Genomic DNA, 25,809 nt, shown 5'->3' with positions numbered 1-25,809 from the left:
GCACACCACAACCCTCCGCCGCTCTGCCCCTCCCCTTCTGCAAAAGGCAAGGCCCCCCCCGCTAAAATAGAATAACAACGATAAGAAAGCACAGACACGCGCACACACGATCGCTCCGTGGCCATGGCGATCCGCTCTGCCTTATGTAAAGGCAGAGCACACGGGCGAGCCCGCCAGGTTACACGGCGGCTGCTGCGCAGCAGCGCCCGCCCCCCGCCCGGTGCCGCAGAGGGCCGGCGGCGGGGGCTGCCCCGCTCCCCCCGGCCCCTGCCCGCCGCCGGCTCCTTGTTTTCCCCTCTCAGTGGGCAGAGCCCCTGGCCCCGGAGCAGGCGCCGCAGCTGCCGGCACCCCCACGACTTGTTGTTGGTGGGTCTGGTGCCGGGAGTACCCGGGAGGAGGGGCGGGGGCGGTGCACGGCGGGGCGGGAGCGGTATATGCTGCTCCTCGCCGGGGCCACGCTCCAGACCGGCCACCGCTCCGGAGCGAGTCCCGAGCCTCCCTCTGCCTGGAGTTGCAGTTCGTCTCCGATCCCCTTGGGATTTAAAGCTGCTTGCATATATATATATATTTTTTTCCCCCCCCCTTCCTCCTCCTCCTCCTCCTTCTCCTGTCTTTTTCTCCCGTGCAAAGTGGAGCAGGAACTGCACCAAGGCAGCCCGCGAGATCCTGCAATACTGCTCCGATTTATCCCTGCTATTATTCCTAATTAATTATTATTTTTGACCTCGCCCCAGCCGGGGAGGGAAGCGGGACCATTCTCGGCAAGAGAAACATTTCGCTCCGTATCAATAAAGATTTTTGATTTTTCCCCTCTCCAAGGAGGGGCCGGGTGGAGGGCAGGCACGGCGGGGGGGGCCGGCCCTCGGCGGAGAGCGCAGCCCCGCGGTCCCGGCGCGGAGCGGCGGCCGCGGCGGGGGGAGGCGGCCCCAGCGCCGCCCGCGCGAGGGGGGCAGCCGCCCCAGACAGGTGATGGGCGTTTCGGCTGCGCTCCGGATCGACTCCTTGGGTTTCACTTTGGTCTGATCTAAGCAAATATGCAGAAGTACCGGCTGGTCTAGTCCTAAGAGCCAAGAGAAGCGAGCGAGAGCGGCAGAAGGGAGAGCAGCCACGCTCCCGTAGCGAGGGGAACGTACAAACAGCGGCCGCGCCGTCATTAAGCCACCGCCGCCCCGGGCAGCCCCGACCCACCCTGGATGCGGAGGACCCCCGAGCCACCCCGCTGCCTTTCCCCTGAGGGATGGTACTGAATTCCTGCGCGGCAGGAGCCGGCCTGCAGCCCCTCTCCATCAGCGTTGCCTTCCCTCCGTGTCTAAAGTGCACTAGACCGCGATGAGGACCTGGGCTTGCGTTTTGCTGATAGGTTTTGGCTACCTGTCCTTTACCTTCTCCGAGGTAGGTGAGAGCGGCTTCCTGCGCTGCCGGTCCCCGGGGCACGCTGCAGCCGGGGGTCGGGGCGAGCGGCGGTGGAGGGCAGCGGGGAGGGAGCGGGCTGCTCACCTGGGCTCCGTGGGCATCCCCGCGCCCCGGCCCCGCCGGGAGCGCTGCCCTGCCCCGGGCCCTGCGCGGCCGAGCCTGGGAGCAAGTTGCCATTTCATGCATGGCAGAAGCGAAGGGGAATGACCGTGCATTCCGCGCCCGGGCTGCTGGCTGCCCTTAAGGATTAACATGTATATAATATATATAGTATATATAATAAATATATGATAAAATATCCACGCCCCGCGGGTGCCAGCGGGCTGCGGCTGTGCGGAAGCCGAGGGTGCGCGTAGCCGGGCCGCCCCCGCGGCGCCCAGCGCTGCACACCGCGGCCGCGGGCACCGCTAGTGCAGCGGGCAGAACTTGGGTGAATCCCCCGCGCCCCAAAATGCCCCTCCTCGGTTTGTGAAGCTCTCCCGGAGCACTCGGGAGCTCTCCCGCCCGTCCGCCCGCAGGGGACGGAGGGGGCGCGGAGCCGCGTCCCGGGGTTGCTACAGGTGGCCCCGGTCGGGGCGAGCGCGGTGCTCGGCGCTGCACAGCGGCTGTAACTTTTCCCGGGACCCGGTCTGCTTGGCACTGGGAGCCGCGACGTGGGCGCTGGTAGGGTGGCGGCGCCCCGTGGGACGGGGCTCTCCTCCTCCTCCTCCTCCTCCTGCCCGGGTCGGGGGAGCCCGCGCCCGCGGGCGAACTTGGCGCCCGCCCGGGCGAACTTCGGCAGCCGCTGCCCGGGGTGGGTTCCAGGCGCCGAGCGGGGCTCGGGGGCTCGGCGCTGCCGGGCACACGCTGCCGGGCACACGCTGCCAGGCGGGGCCGTGCGGAGCTGCCGCCCCGCTGAGCCGTGGCGCAGTCGGGCGGGCGGCGCGCAGCCCCCGCGGGCGCGCAGGCGGGGGCGGCGGGAGCGCTCCGGCGCCCCGCGGAGCGCTGTGGGGGGGGGGGGGGTGTGTACGTGGATTTTCCCCCTGCTTCATCCCAACATGTCCCGCAAACACCCCGCACCCTCTCCGGCAAGCCCAGAGCCGCGGCGCGCCGCATGCCCGGCGCTGCGGGCGCGCTTGGCGGGACTGCGCGGTGACCCGCGGTGTGTGTGTCTTTGAAGGAGGCCGAGATCCCGCAGGAGCTCATCGAGCGGCTGGCGCACAGCGAGATCCACAGCATCCGCGACTTGCAGCGCCTCCTGGAGATTGACTCCGTAGGTAAATTAGTCCCGTCCTCCTTCCTTCCGCGCCGTCGGCCGCCGCCGCCCCGGGGGGAGGCCCCGCGCTCGCCGCGCTCCCCGCTCCGCACCTCGCCCGAGACACCTGTGCGGGGACCGGCCCCGAGAGCCAGGCGACCCTGGGCTGTGTGTCACAGGGAGGCGGCGGCCAAGGGGTCGATCGGGAATTAAAACTTCCTGGGGTTCAGGGTGGAGAGGGACCTTGTGAACCCCCGTGTTTTCAGAGCTCTCTCTGTCTCGCAGCGGAGAAGAATTGCCATAAGGTTTGTTGTTGGTCTTGCATTGCTCTGTTATCTTTAAACTACTGTCCTAGAGGTATTTAAAATATTTGAAACAATATTTATGAATGAAGTAATGTCTCTTCAAGCGCTGGGCTTTATTAAAAGGAAAATAAATCGTCCGTGCTGATTTTAAACAGGAACCTGCATATGAAGCTTACCCTCAAAAATACACTCTTTTTTTTTCCAAAAGAAAATAGTGCAGGGTTATTTTCTGCATCATTAGGCATGCAAATGGGTGTAGTGAGAACGTGCAGTTTAACAGATCGTTGCAGCAGTAAATCAGATCTAGAAGCATGGTATTGCTGGGTTCCTTATCATTTGGTTTCACTTGATGCACTTTGTTCCTGGTGATTTTTTCCCTCAGTTGAGAGAGAATAAACCCGGCACCTTTGATGTGCCCAGGGGAAGCCTGCATCTTGCTGAAGCACAAACATGGAGAAAAATGAATGAGTTCTTGCTTGCATTGGTACTGGGCCATCTCCTTTTAAACCATATGCTGTGTATTTTTGTAAAGTCTGTACCAGGTTCAATCACCTTCATTCAGAGTTGCAGGATCCTTCTAGAGTTTAACTCACTGCTTTTTGTACAGCGCTTATTAATGAGCAGGAATGCACTAGGAACCTATTTTACAGTCATAGCTTTCAATTTTCATGTGATTAGGGAGCAAATGTTTTCCCATTATACTGAAAATGGGAGTATTTCTGTCTTGCACAAGACTTTACCATAGAGGCTAATTACTAATTAACAGATTGGCATCAGTTTAATATTTTTGGAGAGCAGTGCTTCATCACTGTTGTTTATCACCGCAATTAGAGAAACTTTCACAACAGGGAAGGGGTGTGCAGTTCGTATTTCCCCACTGAAGGCTCTTTTGGACCAGACAAGTGCACTACTGCTAAAATCTTTTTCCCAGTGAACTCAGTGGAGTTGGCTGCTGTTGCAGAAGGGCTGGATCTGAGCGCTAGCATTTTAAAATAGTGCATTCTGCTCCTGCCTTTGATTCAGGGTTCTGTAGCTACCAGAATACATTATTTTTTCAAATACCTCAGCGTAACAAGCACATGCTTCATTTTTAAATACCACTTAGAAGGAGAGCAAAAGTTCACGTGGCTCCATTGCAAGAGAATCAGGCAGACAAGTGAGGCAACGGCAGGAGCTGAATAAATGGGTAAATGTAGCAGAGAAATTAATTTATTTCAGAAAATAATTACTTACCTCGTGGCAAATATTAACTGGAGGATGCAAGACCAAAAATAGAAAAGGTCAGCCACAAGTTTACCCATTTCATTTTGCCGTTTTCTTGCAATTTGTCAGTTTAGAAACCATTAGAGAAACAAGAGACATAAATATTTTACTATCTCACCATGAAACAGTAATTCCTTAAGACGTGAACTCAAACAATATTAAAAAATAAAACCAAAATATTCAGCCTTTCACCCGGTTCTTGCTTGTGTGAGTGCTGCTTTTGCCCGTGTGCTAAGCTGTACTCTGAGCTGCTCAGGCAGGGTTGAGATTTCATGGAGTAGCCCATCTTTACTACCCATATTTGCTTTTCCTGGGCACAGTCCTGCAGGCTTTACTGTCATGAGTAATTCTTACTAAGGGCTTATCAGAGTGACTAATCGAGTATTGAAATTGCCGTGCTTTCCTCAGTAAACAGGATCGGGCCTGTTTACTATATTTAGTATTAGCTTGAATTAGCAAATCAAGTGCTTTCTCGTTGTCCCTGGTAAGATGATATTTCTGAAATGTATTTCCTTAGGGCTGCAATTGCCTTTAGGGAACAGCCAGTTCAGTGAGGGCTTGTACAGTGTATATTTCTCTTTTATAGCATGTAGTCGTTTTCAGCTGAGGCTCAGAACAAAATCACTCCAGTGACTGTTCTCTCCCTCGTTTTAGTGCATGGTATTGCCAGTCCTTCTGCATGTGAGTAGCCCTGTGTAAACTCAGTGGGTGGACTTGAGAATTAAGAATGATCTTGTAGGCTAAGAGTTTGCAGGATCAGGCATGCATGAAGAAAATGTCTGATATTCCTGAGTAACAAGGCGGAATCTGTGGAAAATGAAGGAAGAACAGTAATTTTCTCTCCTGCAATGCAAAACACATATTTTTAATTGGAAAAGTAAGTTTTGTAAGTCAGAGTGGGCAGGTTTTTCTTCTATTCTGACAGATTTGGTCTCTATATTGTAGCACAGAGATGACTGATAACCCCCTTCATAAAATTAGAAACCACACCCCCAGACCATCTGGCATATTACTTAAAGAAAAACACTACCCAACATGGAGCTTATCATTGTATTCAAAAAAGAAAATCCAGGCCAGTTTGTCAGAGCCCAGTGCTGCATGTCCGACTCGGAGGGTAAAGGCAGCGTGAAAATTCTCTATCAGGAAATAGGGTCTTGTATGAATTTGCTGCGATTGGGATCCAGAGGCAGTGACAGAATTGCCTTGGCATGATGGAGAGCAGAGTGTGACCCTGTTTAAAGGAGAAAGCATGCACAGTCCCAGGAAGTAGGCAGCTCTAGTGTGCAGAGTACGGTTTTACTATGAGCAGACTAAATCCCCAGAACGGGGCATTTCCTCCGCTCTGCCTGTGAAGTTCTCTTCGGCTCAGCAGCGTGGTTTTTCTCCTCGTGCTTCACCTCTCCCATCTGTCCTGTGGGAGGTAGAGTTCATTTCATCACCTATTATGTTTGCCTCCTGCTGGGAACAGATTTTCCCCAAGTCATCTGCCTGCATGGGGAAAGGCAGGGCTGAGTGTGCCTCTTTGCACGGGTTAAGGGCATCCACCAGGGTCACCTTAGGCCATGTGAATTTAACGGCCTGTGATTAAGAACTAGCAGAGCAGCTTTTGTTAAGTGGAGAAACGTTCTAAATTAACTGTATACTTCCATAGAAAAAGTGTAACGCTGCTGCAGAGCTCAGTCTTTTGGAAAATGTGGTGTTGACTTTGCGGGTTTTGGTGTGGTGCTCAAATGTTACAGTGCAATGTTTTGGCTTCCCTTGCATGTCTTACACATCGTGAGAGGCATCTTCCATGTGTGGCCTGTGTTTTTCCTGAGACAGATGAGGGAGTACTCCTCCTCCTTTACAGTTGGTTGATCACACCTAGGTAAAGGAAAAAAACCCAAAAACCTAAACAAAACAGGATCTTGCAGGCTGCTACTTATATTTCCTTTAACAGATCAAAGTCGAAAATGTAATGACATCTATCTCTGCAGTTGGATGTCAGAAGAGCAGATTTTGCATCAGCCAAAAAGAAGATCAAAAAACCAGACTGATGTTGCCATGGGCTTTTTGGCTCTAGGACTGATTTGTAAGACAGACCGTTTCAGTTTATTGTACCTTACATTGAATTCCTGAAAAAACTGAGATTATAAGAATTTCCTAAACTGCTGCTGTTGGTACTAGAAGTCTTGGATCTGTGCTTTCTGGATGCACATCAAAGTGACATCTAGAAGGGTTTGCATTAACACTGCATGTGTTGAGGGTTGTACCTCACATAAAATAGTTTGGGAAGAAGATGGAAATGCAAAGTATAAATTGATAAAGTAGCAGTAAACTTAGGATGCTTTCCACCTGCTTCTTGAGGGAAAAGAGTAATCATGTATTGGCAGAATGTCACAGGAACTCCATGATTTATATTCCATGACCCAGTGGAAAATTGCCAATCTGACAAAAAAGAACAATTTCAGCTACACTAATGGATTGACCAAGGCTAATTGCAAGAGTTTTTATGCCCGTCATTGATATGTTGTCACTACATAAAAGATTATGGAGAAATTTCTTGATCAGCTGCCATGAAAACATTTTTTTGTTATTAAAATGTTAAAAGAGAGCTGCACTAATCTGGCTGTGTGCAGCATCCTCCATCTTCCCTTGGTGACGAGCAGTGTTCGAGTTCTAAACTAAGAACCACCCATTTCTAAGCTTTCTGCTCTGAGCCTCATTTTGTGAGGTGCTAAGCACCCATAAACTCCCATTTCCTTTGCTAAGAGCTTATCCTCACCCTGCAATTAAATCAGTACGTTGGGGGAAAAACTGATACAAATTAAGTATCAGCCTTCCTTAAAGTTAAACTAGGGAATGTTTTTTCTAGCATCGTGGTTTTAATGAAATAAAAGAAGGTCTTCTGGCTGCACATTCAGAGCCGAGTGTGAGTTTCAAAGTTGACTTGGTGATTTTTCACTCCTGCTTGGGCAAGACTTCGGTTGACTTAAACACTGCTTGAAGCGCGATGATTTTCCCATTGACTTAACTGGGAAATGGAATTCCTTCCAAATGCCTGTGGGGATCGGGGGACACTAAGTGCTTGTAGCATTGTGGTGTCTTCTGGCTCCAGCCATGTGCCCCATGATTCTGTTTATTAGACCCAACATGGATGATGTGTTGATAGAAATACTACAATTTGTGTTAGATAATGCACTGAGGTTTGCCTGGAACTTGTTCTGCTGTCTGCTGAGCGAGCTGTGCAGATCTCTTTTTGTAACCCTCACAGAGAGACATGGGCTTAGGAACTGCTATACATGCTTGAGACAATGCAGTGAGACAGTGAGGTACAGGACAAGCCAGAGGCCTCCTTCACCTTAGAAATCATCTTACAAGCAACACATGCTCCTCGAGGTGTCATTTTGCTTTATAAACATGGTGATGGAGAATGGCTAAGTGCAGCTGAATTGAGCAGTTCTATGTAAGCACATGGCTTAACATATTGGTTAGCTGATCATACCAGTCCTTTGGTGCTTACCAGCTTCTTTAAACGAGGCAGCGAGGGATCCTTCATGCTAGGAGGGAGCTGTGCCAGCCCTGCTGAGTGTGGGATTAGGAGCCGTGGCCCGGCCCTGCCGTAGCGCTGGCAGCACGGACGGCTTCCCTTTCCAGCCTGACGCCTGTGCCCACCAAGCAGTTCGGATTAGAGGCATTACTTTTGTGTTTAATCTCCTTTTAAACACTGTTTGCTTATGGATGGAGATGCTGCTTGCACTGAGCCTAGCTTGGATCTTAGGCTGAGCAGAATTCATGCTGCTTTCTTTTGAGTATCACTTCATTGCCTCAAATTGAGGGAGAGGTTGTGACAACTCGAAGCTGCCAAAAAGGAGGTCAGTATTAAGGTGTTGGGTGGCTGAGTGCTAGGAAACAGAAGAGGGCTGGAGGCACATCAGAACGGATCCTCATTTTGCATAACACCATTTGGGATCAGGTGGATGGCCTGGTGCCATTGGAATGGGATGTGGGAGACCTGGCTCCACTCCCCAGCTCAGTTGCAAACTTCCTGTGGGATCTCTGGCAAGCCATTTTATTTATACCACTGATGAGTTTTCTGGAGTATGGGGTGCAATAAAAGCAGAAATAAAACCCTTTAGTCATTGCTGTGTTACATGACAGGACTGGGACTGCGAATAAGGCCCAGTACCAGCTAATTAGTCAGGTTCCAAAATTTCCCATTGAAATCTATGGGAAACAAGCACCGTACATAGGAACTAGGAGCCAATTTGTTTGGGTAAATTGAGACTGTGGATTTCACAATGACTAATTTCGTACAAGGGTCTGTTCAGCTGATAAGGAGAATAGGCAGGACCAGTGGGTGATCCTGGCACTACCTCTTGGACCTCCCATTTTATCTTCTCTTAGCTACTTACAATAGTATTTTCCAAGAAGTGATGATAAACCCTGAGATGCAGAACTCTTCCTGAGGTGCTGAAGATCCTGCTGGCTTCATGTCTCACCTGGCTGTGCAGGTGATTTGACAAGCTGCACATTCCTTAGGGCACAATTTCTTGGGAGGAGAAAAGGAGTTGGTTGTTTTGTGGAGCAGAGCCTTATGATGTGTGTTACTAATAAAGCTGAGATTAAAACAAGTTCCAGAGACAGTCAGCTGTGTATACAGAACAAACTGGAAGCAGGGAGTGTGACAGTGCAGAACATGGGAGTGTAGGGTGTTGGTAGCTTGCAGAGAGGGTAATTGAGTACTGTGTAATACCCTTTTATACTTTTTTAGAGCACGTCACAGTTTTCTTAGGAGCCAGCAGTGAGAACTTGGAACTCTGCAGTGATGTTACAGAGGACACTCCAGGCAGCAGAGTGCTAAACCCCTTAGTTTGGGTGTCCTGGGGTCTGTGTGCAGTTCTCTGTTTGGTTCCATCCTCTTGATTCCCCATTTGCAGATTGTGCTTGTGGTTTTCAGACCCCATGGCATGGGACACGACCTGAACTGCTTCACTTAACAAACCCAAATAGTTGGAGCAGTTATTTTGTTGTTTTTTATGATAAATGAAATGCCAAGTTTTCCATCTTTGCTTTTTCTCATGGCCCTTTAACCCATGTGGTAGGCTTATTTAAGGAACAAGACAAGCCTGGATGCAGTCCCAGAGTTTGCAGTAGCTTCAGATGCCCCTCCAAAGGTTAGGATACTTCACAGGGGATTTGTTCTGCAACAGAGAGGCTAAAAGGAAACCCATGCTAGTTACTTTTTGCTTTTGATTCTGTCCTAGTACTGCCCTGAAAACCAAGCAACAGAAAATTTACAGAGGCAGCATTGTTACTGTTGAGACTAATACCATATTTTCTACTGTAGCCTCATAGCAGAACTTCAAAATGCTCGTAAGAAACATTTCACATGCAGGATTATTGTTCCTATTGCTACACCTTTGCAGTAAGAAAAGCTGTATTATGCCTTTCACATAAAAATGCAACTGTTTTACTTTAGATATGGTTCTGTGCCACGGTGTGTGCACTGTTTCTGGGGGCTTTCGGTAAAAGGGATATTGGAATTAAATTGTGCATGCTTATACATGACATTCAATGTCTATGTCTTTCTTCCCTGCCTTATGCCCTTGCACTTGCATTAACAGGGGTTACATTGGACTAATTGTAGCAGGATTTGGTCTTGTGCCTGTGAACAGCACAGATTTGTACCTATGGAGCAGCACTGTAGTGACACTGGTGCAAACAACATACCTGAAGTTTAACATTTTGTTTCCTGTTCCAGGATACGATGATGTTTCAGAAACAAACTTGAGATCTTACAGTGTTCATTCTGCTAAACATGTGCAAGAGAACCGTCCTGTGCCCATTCGCAGAAAAAGAAGCATTGGTAAGAAACAAGCTATTTGTACTTTAGGAGTGAAAGCAGAGGGGGTGCTTTTGGTCAGCCAAGCAGGACATTTCACTGGAAAAATGTGACATGCACAAAGGAAAAAAAGGGGCATTTCTAGCTTCTGCCTTTCTTTTTGCACAAAACGAGCCGTTGCCTGAGAAGCTGTCTTCTGGAGGATGTCCATAGGAGACAGACATGCACAAATTCTTTACATTCACTTTCTTGTTGCAGCATGTTGGAAAGCTAGACCTCGGTTAGAAAATGCTGTGATATTCAATGTATAATTCATAGTGTGGGGAACAACTACAGCAGTGTGCTTTAAAAAACATCAACAGTTGGTAGAGTTTTCAGTACAGAAGCTCCACAAAAGGAAACAGCTTGACTCTTTATTCACAAGAAAAATACAGTTTATCCCGAAAATTGAAAGCCATTGATAGAAACTCCAGGGCATTGATTTCCATCACTGTGTAGCGCACCAGGCATGTTTACAGGGGATTTTATCCTTATTAATAACGATGGTGATCCAACAAAGCCCAAATATAAATTTAAAAAAGGCATGATGAAGAGGGTTTATAGGCACTGCTTGTTCACCTGGTTAGGTGTGAGTGTTCCACCATTCCATCTGACCGTGGAAAACATCCATGGTCTTACCCATGGTGGCTAACTCAGCCTGTTTGTGCTTGGGGCTGTGGTGGTACGCAGAGATAGCCCAGCCTGCTGTCAGCAGGGATTTGCAGTGGGAATTGGCAGGCGTGCCTGGCGCATTGGCTGCCTCGGGAGAGCAGCGGTTCTGAAGCAGCCTGCGACGTTGGCACCTCACCCTGCAAGGTGCTGAATGCGTCCCCACAGCAGGCACTGGGAACTGGGTGTGCTCAATAACTTGCAGGAGTTGCCAGCTACCTTGCAGTATTGGATGTGTTAATTTTTTTGAGTTCATGGCACTGGGGGTTGAGAGTAAGAATTTTCACTCTGTTTAGTCTACTGAAATGCATCTCTTTCAAAACTAAGCCTAGATTTCCATGATGCAGGCACAGGCTAGGCCTGAGCTTCTTGTACTTAAGAACTAAGTGAAGAAGTGCAGGCAGTGTTCCAGTTCCCTGACACATCTAACCCAAAGCTATCACAAGCTTCCACTGTAAGGCAAGGAAAAAAAAATCTCCCAGCTGTCTTTGGAGAACTTACCAGCAAACAACTTGTCCCTGCAATTGCTATTTTTTTCTGGACTGTTTTGAAATACCAGCTTGGCTTCTTAAACAGTCCCTAGGTTGATGATGATACATGGTTTGGATCATGGCAGCATCAGGCAGTGCTACAGAGCTACTCATTGTAATCCTAAACAAGCTCACCTTACCTGAGCCCGCCAGGATCTTGGTTCAGCTGCAGGTTTTTTGGTCATGCTACTCTGGTGGTTTTGCCTCATTCAGGAAATAACAAATTAAGTAAAACTCACCATGTACAAAGCTTTGATAACTTCAGAAAAAACGGCAGTTGCCCTTTGGAAGGGTGGATGAACCAGACTCCTTGATCTGTGGGAGTCTTTAAGTTCTGGAAGTGGAAACCCAAGTCTTGAAAGTTTCAAGCTGGTGCAGGTTGTTTCCCAGCTGGGCAAATGGGATGTGATACAGATAATTCTCGGTTTCACTTCTGAGGTGCTGTTTGCCAGGTGTTTGTGTGATGGTATTTGTGTGCAGTGATGATCCCAGTGCTGGAAAACAACAGCTGCTGTTGCACAGTCACTCTGAGGCTGTACTAGGGGGTTATCAAATGTGGAGGAGCTCCTGGCTTGCTGTCACTTCCAGAGCCAGGATTGTCTTATCTCATGGTATGTGCCCTGAGCTGTGTCAGGAGCCAGGCCACTGGAAACCCTCATTTTAGGGCTGGGCTTTGGGAGCGAGTCAAGCTTGTCCCCAGGCTAACACCACAGCTCAGTTGTCAGCAAACAGCGCTCAGCACTGGCTTGCCAGTGACCAGTGGGGACTGGGAGCACTGGTCCCACGCGTACCTGGTGCCTGTGGGTGCTCTGGGGTGGGAGCAGCTGCTCAGCTGGGGCTGTGACTCTCCTGTGCCCGCAGAGGAGGCCATCCCGGCGGTGTGCAAGACGCGGACGGTGATCTATGAGATACCTCGGAGCCAGATCGACCCCACCTCGGCCAACTTCCTGATATGGCCGCCCTGCGTGGAGGTGAAGCGCTGCACCGGCTGCTGCAACACCAGCAGCGTCAAGTGCCAGCCCTCCCGGATACACCACAGGAGTGTCAAGGTGAGCAGGGGGCTGCAGGGCCCTGACGGGGTCCTCTTCAGCCTGGGAACTCCACTCAGCCCTGTGCCTGTGTGACCCAAATCTTTACTCTCCATCCTCGGGTAGAACGCCCTTCTCCATTTGGAGTGAACAGATGGCCTTTTCAAGTTACGTGGTCATTGGAAAATCTTGGGTTTGGATTTGATTTTCACTGGATTCCCTGTAGGTTTTCTCTCTTTTTTTTTTTTTTTTTTTTTTTTTTTTTTTGAATGAAAATAAAGTTGATTGTGCCTTTCCCATGATCTTGCACAGTACAGATCTTAAAGTTAAGAAGATAAAATGACTCAAGGGGCATTGGACTTAAAAAAATAAATAAATCACAGTATGGAATGCTGTTTTCTTAATTAAATATTATGCAGCCTAAATTGGGCTTTTATATTTGACAACATAACACTTTTGATCTGAAAAAATGTGTTTCAAATTATCTTACCCCAGGGATAGAAGACTCAACAGCTTCATGCTGTATTTACTCATTAGACCAAATCCCTATTGCAACTTTCCAGTAAATACTACGTGAAATATTTATGTTCGTTTGGCTTCACTGTGTTCTAATTTTTATCAGTATTTAAACAAGTGCTGTTGATCTACATCTGTGTGTAGGAGATTAGACTTACACTTAGCATTCATATTGTGAAGACTCTGAGTTCTTGTTGCCCTGAATTTCTTAAGAAAAGAATTCTATAAACCCCACCACATTCTTGAAGATAAAATTGCTCAGCACAACACACTGATTGCTGCACTTGCAATGGATTTCTTGAGGAAAGTGCTGTTCACTTAGTGCTATACATCCTAGAACAAAAATAAGGCACCTAAGCTATTTCATTGTTTTTCATACACTGTTTTCCATACTGCAGACATGTGTCTGGGCAGGATTTCTTTTTCTTTTCTGTTTCTGAACATCTGAAAAATGTTTTTGCATCCAAATAAGCTGGAGAAACATCTGAGATTCCCTCACTGTTCCCAAAAATAATCATACTTTACACTTGCTTACTGCCTTGCCTTTGTGGGGTATGCTTTGCAGCAACAATTAAAAATGAGGTAAAAATTTGGATCAATAATTACTTGAGGGTTGAGAACAATCTGGGGAGATTGAAGGACTGCAATTGTGAGCCTTTCTGAACAGGAGCTAAACAGCAAAGTGCCTCAGGGTTGTGATATTAGTTCTGTTGCCTTTGGGTTTGATGCAGCTTCCAGTTGATTTCGTGCAGCAGCAAACACGTACAGAGCAGCTGGATGTGCTCAGCAAAGAGCTGAGACTTGTGTTATGAACTTGCTGTTGGTACCTGTGTGTGATAATGGAATCTTGTGCTTCTCTCCTACCTCTGCAGGGATGGGGCAGATGCAGGTAAGAGAGAGGGTCTTGTCTGTCCCCTTGCTGCTGGGACACCGAGCGTTCCCTGAGAGCTGCAAACTCCTGGCAGCAGCTTTGCAGGATGTCACTGCTGGGGCTGCTTCCCCAGCGCAGCACCACGTTGAAGGAATCTTAGTCTCTCAGTCAGCCCGTTGTAGTGCTTTGAGATTTGCATTCATTTTAGTAGGGCACAAGCTAAAAGTAGGCTCAGTGGAGCAGCTGCTTTTCGTGGCTGTGTAAATATATTGCCACCAGCAATATCAATATACGTCAGCCAGCTTTGGAGGACATTTTTTTTTTTTCCAAGCCCCAAGACTGCTCCAAACAGTCATTAAGTAGCAGGGGAAAAAAAGGACAAGAGGTCAAGCAGGAACAGGATGTTCATTGTAAAGGTTGTAGGCTGACCCCACTGTCACACCAGAACTCTTAGAACAGAATCCATATTTATGCCCTCCAGAGTCAGATCCCCTTGTAGCTTTGATGTAATTGATGGTTTTCTGAGCCTTTTGCCAATCCTAAGTTTAGAGCTGAATGTCTGCTCATGCCATTAAGTAGCTGGCTCAGAACGAGGGTCCCTGGAAAGGTGGGAGCGGTTTTGGAGAGCCTTCTCAGCTGCTCTGCAGTGCAGTTGGAAAGCCGGCTTGTGTTTTCCCCTGATGTCAGACTGCATAAAAGCTCTCTTTTGATGGAACATTGAAAAGGCTTTCCCCGCTTCCTCCTCATTGACAAGGTAGTGAGATCATAGCTGGCCCATTCACACTAGAAAAATGTTCATCCAGAAAGGTCAGCAAGTGGGTTTGCATCATCCAACAGGCGAAAGCAAAGGGTGTTTTCTTTGTCTCACTGAGGGCTGCTGTAGTCAAGGTTCAGAGACGGCTGGGGCAGTGTGGGAGGAGCAGTGGAGGTGCTTGTCTTGGGGCATTTCATTCCTGGGACATGATTCAAAGGCTGGAGGGTTCGGGGATGTCCTTTTTTTCATTTCCACTGAGTTCTCATCAGTGAAATACCCTTAATGGGCTTGTGGAATTGAAGCTGTAGGGAGGCTCCAAGCCAGGGGGGTTGGTGGAACAGCTTCCCTGAAATGGGTCGTGTGAGGTTTCCCTTTCATGGGGTGGGTTTCATTAGTGAAAGGTGGGTTTGCCTTGCATGGTGGCAGAGTGAGCCCATGAGAGCACAGCCTCCTGGCTCCAAAGACATCTCTGTTCAGCAAACTGCACCTGCACAGCCGTGCAGAGCTCAGACTGAGATGAAGAGGCTGGTTGGGAGCTGCTCTTTGATAGGGAAGGAAGGGCTTGTATTGCTCTCATGATAGGGGAATGATGACAAGGATGGGTGAGTTAGGGGTGTTGGTGTCTGTTACAGAGAGATTTTCTCCTCTGTGTGCAGAAGCATTCGGTAACATCTGCAGATCCTGTTGCTTCTGTCCAGTGAGTTCAAGTATTTACCAAGTACCAGACCATAATTTATTTGGGGGGGTCTGAACAAGAGTCTTCCCAAGAGGCTTTTTGTAATGTTCAGCGTGGTGGTGTTCTTGGTGGGTTTGGTCACAGAAGCAGAAGGTAATTAATATTATAGAGAAAATCCTGCCTATACTGCTCATTTTGAATAGCCAAGCTGAACATTATGATTGTTTGCAGCAGTGCTTATTTACACACTGAGAAACAAGAGCCAAATGATGCCATCTACCTCAGCTTTGCCTCAGGTTGGCCTTGAGCAGAAGCCGTGCCAGCTTCAGCCATTTCTGCATGTTCAATGTTGAGCTGATCTGGGGAATCTTAACCTAGTATATTGTTAGAGTACATTAATATGAGGGTGAGGTGCAGAGAAAGGGAGCTGGACATGAGGGAATGCAGGAACAGCTCCTCAGCTGTCACTGGGGAGTTGTTCAGAGGTTGGAAAAAAGTGCTGGAGTTCAGGATGAGTTGTTCAGCAGAGCTACCCAGCCTCAGAGCAGGGCAGTGAAAAGGCCATACAGAGCACATGGGATGTGTAGGAGAAATGGCTGTGTCATGTTTGCAGGTTTAAGAACCTTTTTCTTCAGTGACTGTTTCTGCCATTGGGATAAGCAGCACTTTGAGCTGTGGCTTAACTGAGATTGCAGCCAGCACTCAGTGGGACTGGCAGGCAGGACCAGGTATCAAAGGTCAGTTTAGGAATGAGAGAAACAAAGGAAACCCTGATAGAGGTGAAGGTGGAAAAGCAGCGAGGTGCCCTCGGAGCATGGGGAGCCTGGCAGAGAGCAGGGTCTGGCTGCTCTGCTCAGGGACACGCAGACCCCACACAGCCATCCTGCCCTCCTGTCCCTGGAGCAGTGCCTTGTCAGGCCCTGCAGGATCCCTCCTCAGTCCTTTAGTCTCTGTTGACTCACATCTTCCTCACAGGCAGGTTTTCCCTCCATTGTATCTGTGTGCATTTATTTTAATATGGAAGCAGTAGATTCCAAAAAGTATCCTCATTCAGTTGGTTTTTGGGCTTGTTTCCATCCAGTATTTAGGTATCAGCCTCATGAGTTTTGCTGTTACGAGGAACTTTCTGTGCTGAGACTTCTCTTGCAAGCTCCTGTCCATGATAAGTTCTAGCTTTGTACTAGAGGTGTTTTGGACTTTCCTGCTTACAGTCTTGTTTTTTTTCCTGCCCTGATTTCATCTCTCCTGGGGAATCTCTAAGAAGAAGTGTTCCCATGATGTTTCCATTAGGCCACATATTTTTATCAGATTTTATTTTCATTTTTACTTAGCCACCACACTGTATTGCAGAATGTAGACCTAGAATCTGCACTGATGCAAGTATGGTGCCACTGATTATAAACCATTTAAGCTAATCAGTTATTTCCCTGTCTTGCTCTCAAAGGGTTTTTATACAGTGGTATTTTCTGGATCTGGAGTGTTTGAGGATTTTTATTTTTGTTGCATTAGAGACAAGTAAAAGGAGCTTGTTGATTTGTTGAGGACTGACCACCTCAAAGTAATACACTTGAGAGTAACGGCACAATATGAACACAAGGGAGAAAAATACAAAGAAGAAAAAAAGATGTGTACACAAGGCCAAATCCCATGCTGTTGGCACAGCTATCCATGTTTATACCCACTGAAAATGTGACCTGCAGCCTTTGTTGTTGTAGATCAGCATTGTGTGTGGCAGCAGGTGTTAACAGGTGACACAGACACAGCAGCTTATCTGGTTTGTGCTGCTTCAGTTCCAATATTTGCAACATCTTACCAAATGACATTCCTTCAAACTTGTGTAGCATGAAGTAGGGCAGTGGAACATGTGCTGGATTGTGTTCTAACTACAGTACTAAAAGCCAGCTTTAAATTGCTGCATGAATTCATTATGACCTTCTTCAGAGTATTACTGTTTCTGTGGTTTTTTACTGTTGTTTAATACCAAATAGCCACAGGAACTGCATATATCTTTCAGTTTGTAAAACCAAGCAAAACAAGGACAGGCTTTTAAAAGCTTGATTACAGTTTATTTTTCTTGCATGTAATTTTCAATAAGACTGATTTTTTCTAACAGCTGTAATAAGCATGGCAGATCTGAAAGCTGTTTCGTGATTGCTGGGTCCCTTTCTTTGTCTCTGATGATGGAGGTGTCTTAATTACTGTTTGTTTTCATAAATTTTAAGGATTAGTCATCCTTTGATGCCAGATGACTCAGTTGTACCATACATTTTCAAACCATCGTGTTCAAAGGCTTGATGGAGTTGGGTTCTGATAGGAAACTGGGTTCTGATAGGAAGTTTTGAAACATACTGCTTCGACCCATAGTTAGTCTTTCAGATAAAGTGTTCTGGTGTGTCATGGCCAGCTGTTAATCTGTTCACATGGAGATCTGACAATTTCAGAAGATACCTTTTAATGTGGATCCTTTAGTTATTGCACATGTCTCTGTAACTTTTGTTAGCTGGGTAAATGAAAATCATCTCCAGATCCTGTTGACGCAAGGGGTGGTGACTAAAATGTGGATCTGAGCTCCTTGCTCTGTGGAAGTGAAGGCAGATCTCCCGTTGGCTTTAAAAAGGCCAGGATTTTGCTCTAGCTTCTCTCACTGGCATTCAGAGGCCCTTGATAGTTGTGTCCCCAGAGCCAGAAGAATGTTTCTGGGAACTGGAAATGTAATGTTTTTTTCCAGCCACCACTCTCATTTTGTGACACTGTTGCTCCAGTTTTGAAAGGGCAAGGGAATGATTTTCACAGTGTGAAGATTGATTTGGAGCATTGAATCCCCACACAAGGAAACCATGGCTGGGAGTGAATTGTGGATGCTTTATTTAGTAATGACTGGAGCTTTCGGTTGGACCAGCCTTTATGGCTTTGTCATGGAACTTCTGTAGAGACAACCAGCCTCTCCTGTCCTTCTGTTCCCCCGTCTCTCTGCTTTATACTGCATCCATGGCATTTGTAATTGTCTTGTTTGCTGGGACAGCCACACTGCAGCCCTTTTGTCAGATGCTGAGTAGGTCTGAGAAGCCATGATTTAATTGCAGTGGTTTCCATTTCAAGCAATGATCACCGCCTGTTCTGCAGTGTTCAGCACAGCTGAGAACCAAACACTGGACCCTGTACAAGCTCTCTATCACGCTCCTTGCCCATATTATGCCATATTCCCTTGCATGGCCCAGACCATCATGCCCATTACACTTAGCACAAGTCAGTGCCCAGCATCCCACGAGCTATTTCTGCACCCCAGAACGTCAGTGCTCCTGCCCTCTCTGCCATTCTTCCTCTCCCAGCTGCCAGCCTGTGGGTCAGGATGTCCTCGTGTTCAGTATCCCCCACCCCAACATCCTTCTGTTCTGCCTTGGTTTCCTTCAGATGAGAGATCTGCACGTAGCCAGAGCTGCTCCAGCATGATCCTTCCTCCAACCTCAGCTTGCCCTCCAGACTTTTTTATTTTAAGGAAGCCATAAGTGGAGCAGTGCAGTTGTGAACAGTTGGAAGGACTGGGGAGAAATACTCAGTCTGCCAGCTACCCACAATAAAGCCAAAGGCTGGACCCCGTGTAGGAGTGGTCGTTCCCTTGGAGCTAAAAACTTGAGAGCTCTTGTGATCAAGCCCCAGATTACTGCAGGGAGGGAGTAGGAATGAGACTGTGCTTTCTGAGGTGATATTCAGATGCTGGTTGTGTAAGGTTGAGCACTTTACATCCAGAGGGCTCTGGAGACACCAATTTGTAAATAATAAAATGTATTACAAACCATTGTAATGCCTTCACTGTCAGCCTTTAACAACATGTACAGAAGATTGTGCTAAAAGTGGCAGTTTACAAGAACAACCACTGATCTGAATCTGTAAAGAAGTTTATTGTGATACATGTGGAAACTGAGTTGCTTAAAACATCAAACCAAAATGAATGGGAAATTGTTTTATCTCTTGGGGGAAAATTGTTTCAAACTGCTGAACCTGAATAAACAAATAGTCTGTGCAATAAATAGTTACATGATGCACAATTAAGATAAAAGATGATTAGTATGCTAACATTTTATATGGGTTTGGCTACATTAAAAATAGAGGTTTATAGTTATCTGTCTTCAGTTCTGAACTGTAACCATGTTGATGTGTCTCAGTACATACCTCATCGTATTTTATAGGTGGCAAAAGTGGAATATGTTAGAAAAAAGCCAAAATTAAAAGAAGTTCTGGTGAGATTAGAAGAGCATATGGAATGCACCTGTACATCATCAAATACTAATTCAGATTATAGAGAAGAAGAAACTGGTATGTTTTCCTTTTATTTTTGCATTAATGCTGATTTAATATGGACCTTATTTTTATATTAGTAAAGCATATAAAGCAAACATTGCTTACAGTGAACTCAGTAGAGAAGCTCCCAGCTGCTTCTCTGTGTTGAAGATGCAAAATGAGGGCCAGTTTGTGCTGTATAAGGAGTTTGGATTTCAAATTTGAAGTGTATCACTTGTCATTAGGCTGGCCTTTAAATAAATGTAAATGCCCGGTAGTGTTCAGGTCTTGCTTTACTAAATTAAAGGTTGTCATGTTGCAGCTCCTGGGTGAACTCTGTTGCCTAATTTCTTTAGAATTATGGAGACAGGGCTAACACTGAGATTTACTTGACCTTGGGGAAAATACGAATGAAATTAATGTAAAGCACTTTGGAATAAATTCAGTATTCAAGGCTAAGGACTTAGTTTGGAAACAACACTCCTCATTCCTGTTGTTTCCTTACGCATGTTTTCTCAAGAATTTGTCAGTTGTTGCCTTAAACCTAAACATGCCTTATCAAGACAACCCTTGAGTTACAATGGGGAAAGATTTATGGGGAAAAATTCTTACTTTAAATCTGGCTTTCATAAAATCATTCTGAATGATCTAAAATCATTACTCAGATCTACTTACTGCAGTGCAGTCAGTGCAGAGCTTGACACACACAGGAAACCTGCTATGGTAGAAAGGACATTTCCCTTTCTCCTGATACTCTTGAAGGAAGCCTCCAAAGTTTGTTTTGCACCTCTGCAGGGAATCTAAGAGTGCAGTAGAACCAGCCCAAAATTAAGAGTCAGTGAAGAGCAGGTTAACATGGGAGGAAAGCTGCCCCAAGGTGATAGATTTTGTAGTTGTCGGGTAAGGAAGGTTTTCTGTCCTGGCTCCATCCAGGATGGAGACATAAACCTGGTTCCAAGCAGATGTAAACATCAGTTGCTATGTACAGAGCAGAGGAGTTAGAATTTCTATAAAAATGAAGTTAAACCTCTGCTGCGATTTTACTGGACATCAATTTATAATCTGAGCTGAGTGTTTAGCTGAAACTAGGTGGAGTTATTAGACAAAACCACACATAAAGTGGCTATTTTTAATGTGCATATGGTTTGATACATTTTCTGTGTCTCCCACTTGGGAAAAAAGTTTCATTAGATCAGTTTCAGTTTTCCAAATTGTCTTTAATTGCCAAAGACTAAGCAATTGGTTTTGATGTGCATAAAAAATGGGGCAGAATTCTCACGGAGAAATATGTGTTCCTAGGAGTTAATTACTGGTAGGAACAAAACTTGCACCCAGCAAGTGGATGGTGAGCTGAAAATAGCTCAACTCCAGAGCTGAAGGCAAATGTTGAGTACTGCATGGTAACAGTAATTATAGATGGATCTTGGGAATGACGTGTGCAATGCTAACTTCGTTTATTATTTCTTTACTTTTGTGTAATTACTTTGTAAACTCAATGTCAAATCAGACGTTGCAAAGTTATTACTTTAATGCGAAGGATAATGAGATTTCTTTGAAATGTAAACGGTTTGAGTATTTATGACTTCAGTGTTACACGAAATGCATTACCTTAGGGCTTTTCACCAGCCCTGCCCTTATGTTAACAGGAAGGCCTAGGGAATCAGGTAAAAAACGGAAACGAAAAAAGTTAAAACCAACATAAAACCTACTGGAACTATTTGATATTCAGGTAGGACCTATATGCTGAACACCCTAATAGCACAAGAACTGGAAAACTTAATCAAATATCATCACTTCGACTTAATCACCATTCAAAATCTTGACACTTGCTACCTCAAGGCTGCAAAGAGATTAGATTTGATTGGCTTTGATAATTCTACCTGCTGGTATTTTCCCTTTAAGCTCCACATCACCATCAGCATCTTACATTCTTGAGCTACTTCCTTTTCTTGCCTTTTTTATTTCTTTTTTATTGGAGGGTGCTAATACTTCAGCTTCTGAAATCTCAAGTTCCATTGCTTCTGCTTGTGTTTCATTATTGATTTCTGAGGTCAAAGCATCACGTGATAATGCATGAATGAATTTTCAGGTTACAAATTGTTGTGTTCCCAGTCTCTGGCTGTGAAACATTGAGTGTACATACAGCAAATCCTATTATTTGTGTGACCATCAAACTCACGTTCTGGCGTGAGCTGGGGTTGATTGCACATGCACCTGACACAATCTGATGATCTGCTTACTTGACAAGAAAGATGCTAAGAAATGCCATTTTTTTATTTTGTGTTGCAGAGCCCTGTGTTACTTTCACCAGAAAATTAAGATCTTTTTTTGGTCTGTTCAGTCTCAGTAGGATGATGATAGTCAGTCATCAAAATTCATGAGGTTTTCAGTGTAGTGAAAAACTAACACCCTCAGTGCAAAAAATGACTGAAATCCTTTGGCCAACATATTAGCAATGTATGATGATGGCGACACACATTCCAAATTAAATATGGAATTTCCATTTCTTAATGACTTGAAAGTATGTAAACTGCAGCACTCGCAATTGGTTCTGGTATTTGGAGTGGGAATGATTTGGATTTTGCAGTGTCTGTGCCTAATGCCTGGATGATGGTGAATTTAATTTCAAGCCCCTGTTTTTGCACATAAACTCCCAGTGGCAGTTTTCATTTATACCAATGTATCATTTCTAAACAATGCTAAACTTGATATCCTGTTTCAGATTAACAGGTATTTATTGGGAGTAGTATGATAGAAGCAAAGATTTTCTAAAATTCAACTTTAAAAGTGAGCATGTAAACTCAATCAAAACAGCATTTAGAACTTCTTGTCCCAGGTTAGTGACTCTTCATGCAGAACAGTTTTTTTTTTTTAAAGTCATCTACTTCAAGGACAGGACCTTTGATTCTAATCATAGAGTTATTGTATCTTTTTTCTCTCCTGCAGATGTAAGGTGAAAATAAGCTAGAAAAAAAACTTCTCTCTGGGACATGGATGTACATGGTTTGTTACATTCCTGAACCTACTATGTATGGTGCTTATTGACTGTATACTTTATTTGTTCTCCTGTGTGAAAAAACTGGCTCAAAAGAACACTTAATGAGAACAAAGAGACAATGTACATTTGTTTAATGTGACATCAAAGCAAGTATTGTAGCACTCTGTGAAACAATAGGAAGCTTCCCTGTCCAAAAAAGAAAAAAAACGAAAGAAAGAAAAACAGAAAAGAAAAAAAGACAGTTGAATGAATGGAGGATACCAAAAGTACTCAAAAACATGACAAAAATCTAAGTGAATAGTGGATTTCTGTCAGAGCAGTCAACGGTGCTTTACGTCAAGAAATGTGCCTGCGTTCTTGATGAAGATGGATGGACACTGGTGGACTTCAGGCACAAAAAAAGCAGGAATGTATGAAATGATCAAATGCCACGCAAACACTATAGAACAATACGTCCTTGCTTGGTGGTGTTTTAAAAGTCTATACAAAAAAACCTTCTGGGGAGCCTTAAGTGGATTTTTTTTTTTACACCATAAAGTGATTATTAAGTTTTCTTTTTACTCTTTGCCTAGCTTTTTATTATCTCTTGGACTACATTTGCCAATAACACATATAAAAGACTGGTATAACAATAAGCAGAACACAAAACATTATGGTATTTCTCCTAGTGGGATGCAAACTAATGAGATGTATTAAAATAAAAATGGTATACCTATGCATAATTTTCTAGACGTTTCTTGGTTTATGTTCCCCAACCTCCCCCGTAATTTAAAGCATTACATAAAAGAAAAAGAGAAAAAAAAAGAGAGATGTGCGTAAACAAATCATAGGATATCCATGCAAAAATCCTTTTTTTTTCTTTAAGACTTATGCCAGTTGCCTACTAGTGATATTGTGTTAGCAATTGTCATTCTTATCAGTATACAGATACTTTTATTTCACATGTTGGAGCTGTGTGAAATGTACAAATTCTTGTATCTGCATTGTATAATGTCATGGTGGCATGGGAACTACCTTGCTGCAAATATTTGAACAAAACCTAAAATTCTTTATTTTTGGTAAAATGTTATGCTTTATGTGTATTCAACAGAAATACGTGTTTTTGTAAAGGTGAAGTTTGTATTTTTATCTAAAAATTAACAGTTTTATATACCTGAGAAAGCCTGCTATGTTTTCTTGAACCAAAAAAAAAAAAAAAGAAAAAAAGAAAAAAAAAAGCATTTTGTGGTCATATTTTTGTAGTAGAATAGCCCAAATAACATCAAAATCTATTTTAACTATAGCAGGGCAGATAAAATACTCTGGCACCAGCTCCTGTATTTTCAAAGTGCCAAGGGATTAAATGTTCAGTTCCCCACAGATTGCAGTGGGAGCCACACGGATAAATCCTTCTGTGCTGCTTTGGAAATTTAGGGCTGTGCCAGATATGACATGGCTACTCACTTGGCCAAAATCACTGCCCCACCCCAGTAGTTTGGATTATGTACCCATTGTTTTACTTGGATTATGACATTGGATATGTAAAGTGAACTACTGGATTCTTTTATTTGTGAAACATCTACAAAGAGATGAAAGAGTTTTCTTAGTTTGGAACAACAGAAAAGTTTGTCTTGAAGACAGTGTTTCCACTCAAATAAAAATATCTTCAAATGTGAATGAACTGCAGAACCTTAAAACAACAAAAGAGAGCGAGATGTTTAACCTTTCCATTTCTCTAAATATAGTTCAAACATTCCCCTCCTGTTCCTGTAGCTATGTCCAAATTCAACCAAACAAAGCAATGTTAGCTAACAGGCATTATTGGCTTCAGATGCTAATGCAGAGATAGAGTTAGTCACCGTTCTATTTTGTGATCATTTTCCCAGTGTATTTGTTGAGCACCAAAACTGGAAATACATTTAACTAAGATTGTCTGTGCTTGTTTTCCACTAAGTGTACTGTTCACAATGTTATGCACATGAATGTATGTGTCTGCGTTTAAAAAAGTGTATAAAATGTAATTTATATATTTATGTTTCAGTGGGATGCCAATAATGTTGCTCCGTTCCTTTTTTTTTTGTCTAAAAGATATCTAATGAAAGAAAAAAAACCAAACATATATCCATTAAAATCATGTAGATGAAAAGCATTATGTGACCCACTCAGACACTGTGCAGGTATGAAAGGATGTCAAAGTCACTTAAGTGGAATAGTTTGCAAAACAACTCTTGGAAAGAGTCCTGTGGTTGCACTGTCATGAGAAGGTTGTGTTTGGGTTTGTGGGCCAACTCCTTGGGAGTGACTCCCCTGGGTATCCTGGAGCTCTGATTTACATCCCGAGGGAGTCTGGCCTTGTAGCAGAGTCTTGAAAACAAAGCAATCCGAGAGATTTTGTTGGTGCCAGCAAATAAACGTGTTATGCCAAATTCAGCGCACCAGGAGAGAGTGAAGACTGAATGGGGACTTTTCCAGTAGCCGTTTGTTTGAGACTTGCAGTCTTGAGTTAATTTTGTTACGAGGAATGAAACGCACACGAGTCGTTGTTGTCAAGCACAGTGTTCATACAGCATGCGGCAGAAAACACAAAAATCTCAGGGCTATGTTCTCAGCTACTATAAATTGGCAAATGTTTCTGACTTCAGCTGCCCCCAAGCTAGTTTACATCAGATGAGGATGCAGTCCGTGGCTGTTAAACTGCGAGGAGTAGTGTCACGACATGAGCTCACTTCCTGTAGTCCAGCTGAGCTCTCACCCACCAGCCTTGGGACTGTGGCGGGCTGTGGGATTAGTTCTCCTTCAAAGTGGCAGATACAACCAGGAGGAGCAGTGACATGGAAGGTTGTGACATGGGAGTCGTTAATTCAAAGTTAAGTTGGACATTTCAAGGGCCATATCCTCAGCTGGTGTAAATCACCGGATCTCCATTGCCTGCAATGGAGCTGTACCAGCTTACACCACTTGAGGGGCTGGTCCCTCATTCTTGCTCATCCCTTCCACTCCTCGGTCCCGCAGGGATCTCAGATTGTCGTGTACGGTTAATGTAATCCTGTGTTCTCTAATACTTAAGCACAATAAGTGAATATAAGAATGAGTGTCAGACTTAACTTTGAATGTCCAAGCTCTGAAATGGTTTGTTTCACCATTGTGGCTGTAAATTAAACAGTTCTCTGTGCATTTGTGAATGCCGTGTCATATCTTCTTCTGCTGTCTGCTGGAGGTGGACTCCCTCTGGACTTCTAATGTGCTGCGTTTGGAGTGTTACAGGGAAGGGTGTGAGCAGTTGGAGCCACAAGATATCTGATGGACACCTCTGTTATTTGTGGGGTGGGGGGTGAGTAGGGGATTTAATGGAGTGAAGGATGGTGGTTGTCAAAAGTTGCACTTCCATGCAATGCTTCAACACCTTGTTGGTTTTGTCCTTCCACATTGTAG

At 45.1% G+C, this 25,809-nt stretch overlaps 1 protein-coding gene across 8 annotated transcripts in view; it reads left to right on the top strand.

Moving 5' to 3' along the window:
• The first annotated feature begins 452 nt into the window (after positions 1-452).
• Positions 453-25,809, top strand: part of PDGFA (platelet derived growth factor subunit A) — a 37,115-nt gene continuing 11,758 nt past the window's right edge. For 4 of the 8 annotated variants that reach the window (XM_032125501.1, XM_032125499.1, XM_032125500.1 and 1 more), the window contains exons 1-5: positions 453-1,392; positions 2,573-2,669; positions 9,959-10,063; positions 12,139-12,326; positions 19,310-19,436. In XM_032125501.1, coding sequence (XP_031981392.1) covers positions 1,330-1,392; positions 2,573-2,669; positions 9,959-10,063; positions 12,139-12,326; positions 19,310-19,436 — 580 coding nt within the window. In that variant the 5' untranslated portion in view covers positions 453-1,329. Of the gene's footprint in view, positions 1,393-2,572; positions 2,670-9,958; positions 10,064-12,138; positions 12,327-19,309; positions 19,437-21,046; positions 21,130-22,122; positions 22,237-22,346; positions 25,560-25,809 lie in introns of those variants that run through there. The other 4 variants (XR_004243335.1, XM_032125502.1, XR_004243336.1 and 1 more) reach the window with 4 other exon arrangements.

Source organism: Corvus moneduloides, chromosome 16, assembly GCF_009650955.1.
Source record: "Corvus moneduloides isolate bCorMon1 chromosome 16, bCorMon1.pri, whole genome shotgun sequence".
NCBI classification, from domain to species: domain Eukaryota; kingdom Metazoa; phylum Chordata; class Aves; order Passeriformes; family Corvidae; genus Corvus; species Corvus moneduloides.
The sequence above is the reverse complement of the archived record's forward strand: the minus strand, read 5'-3'. Positions and strand labels throughout refer to the sequence as shown.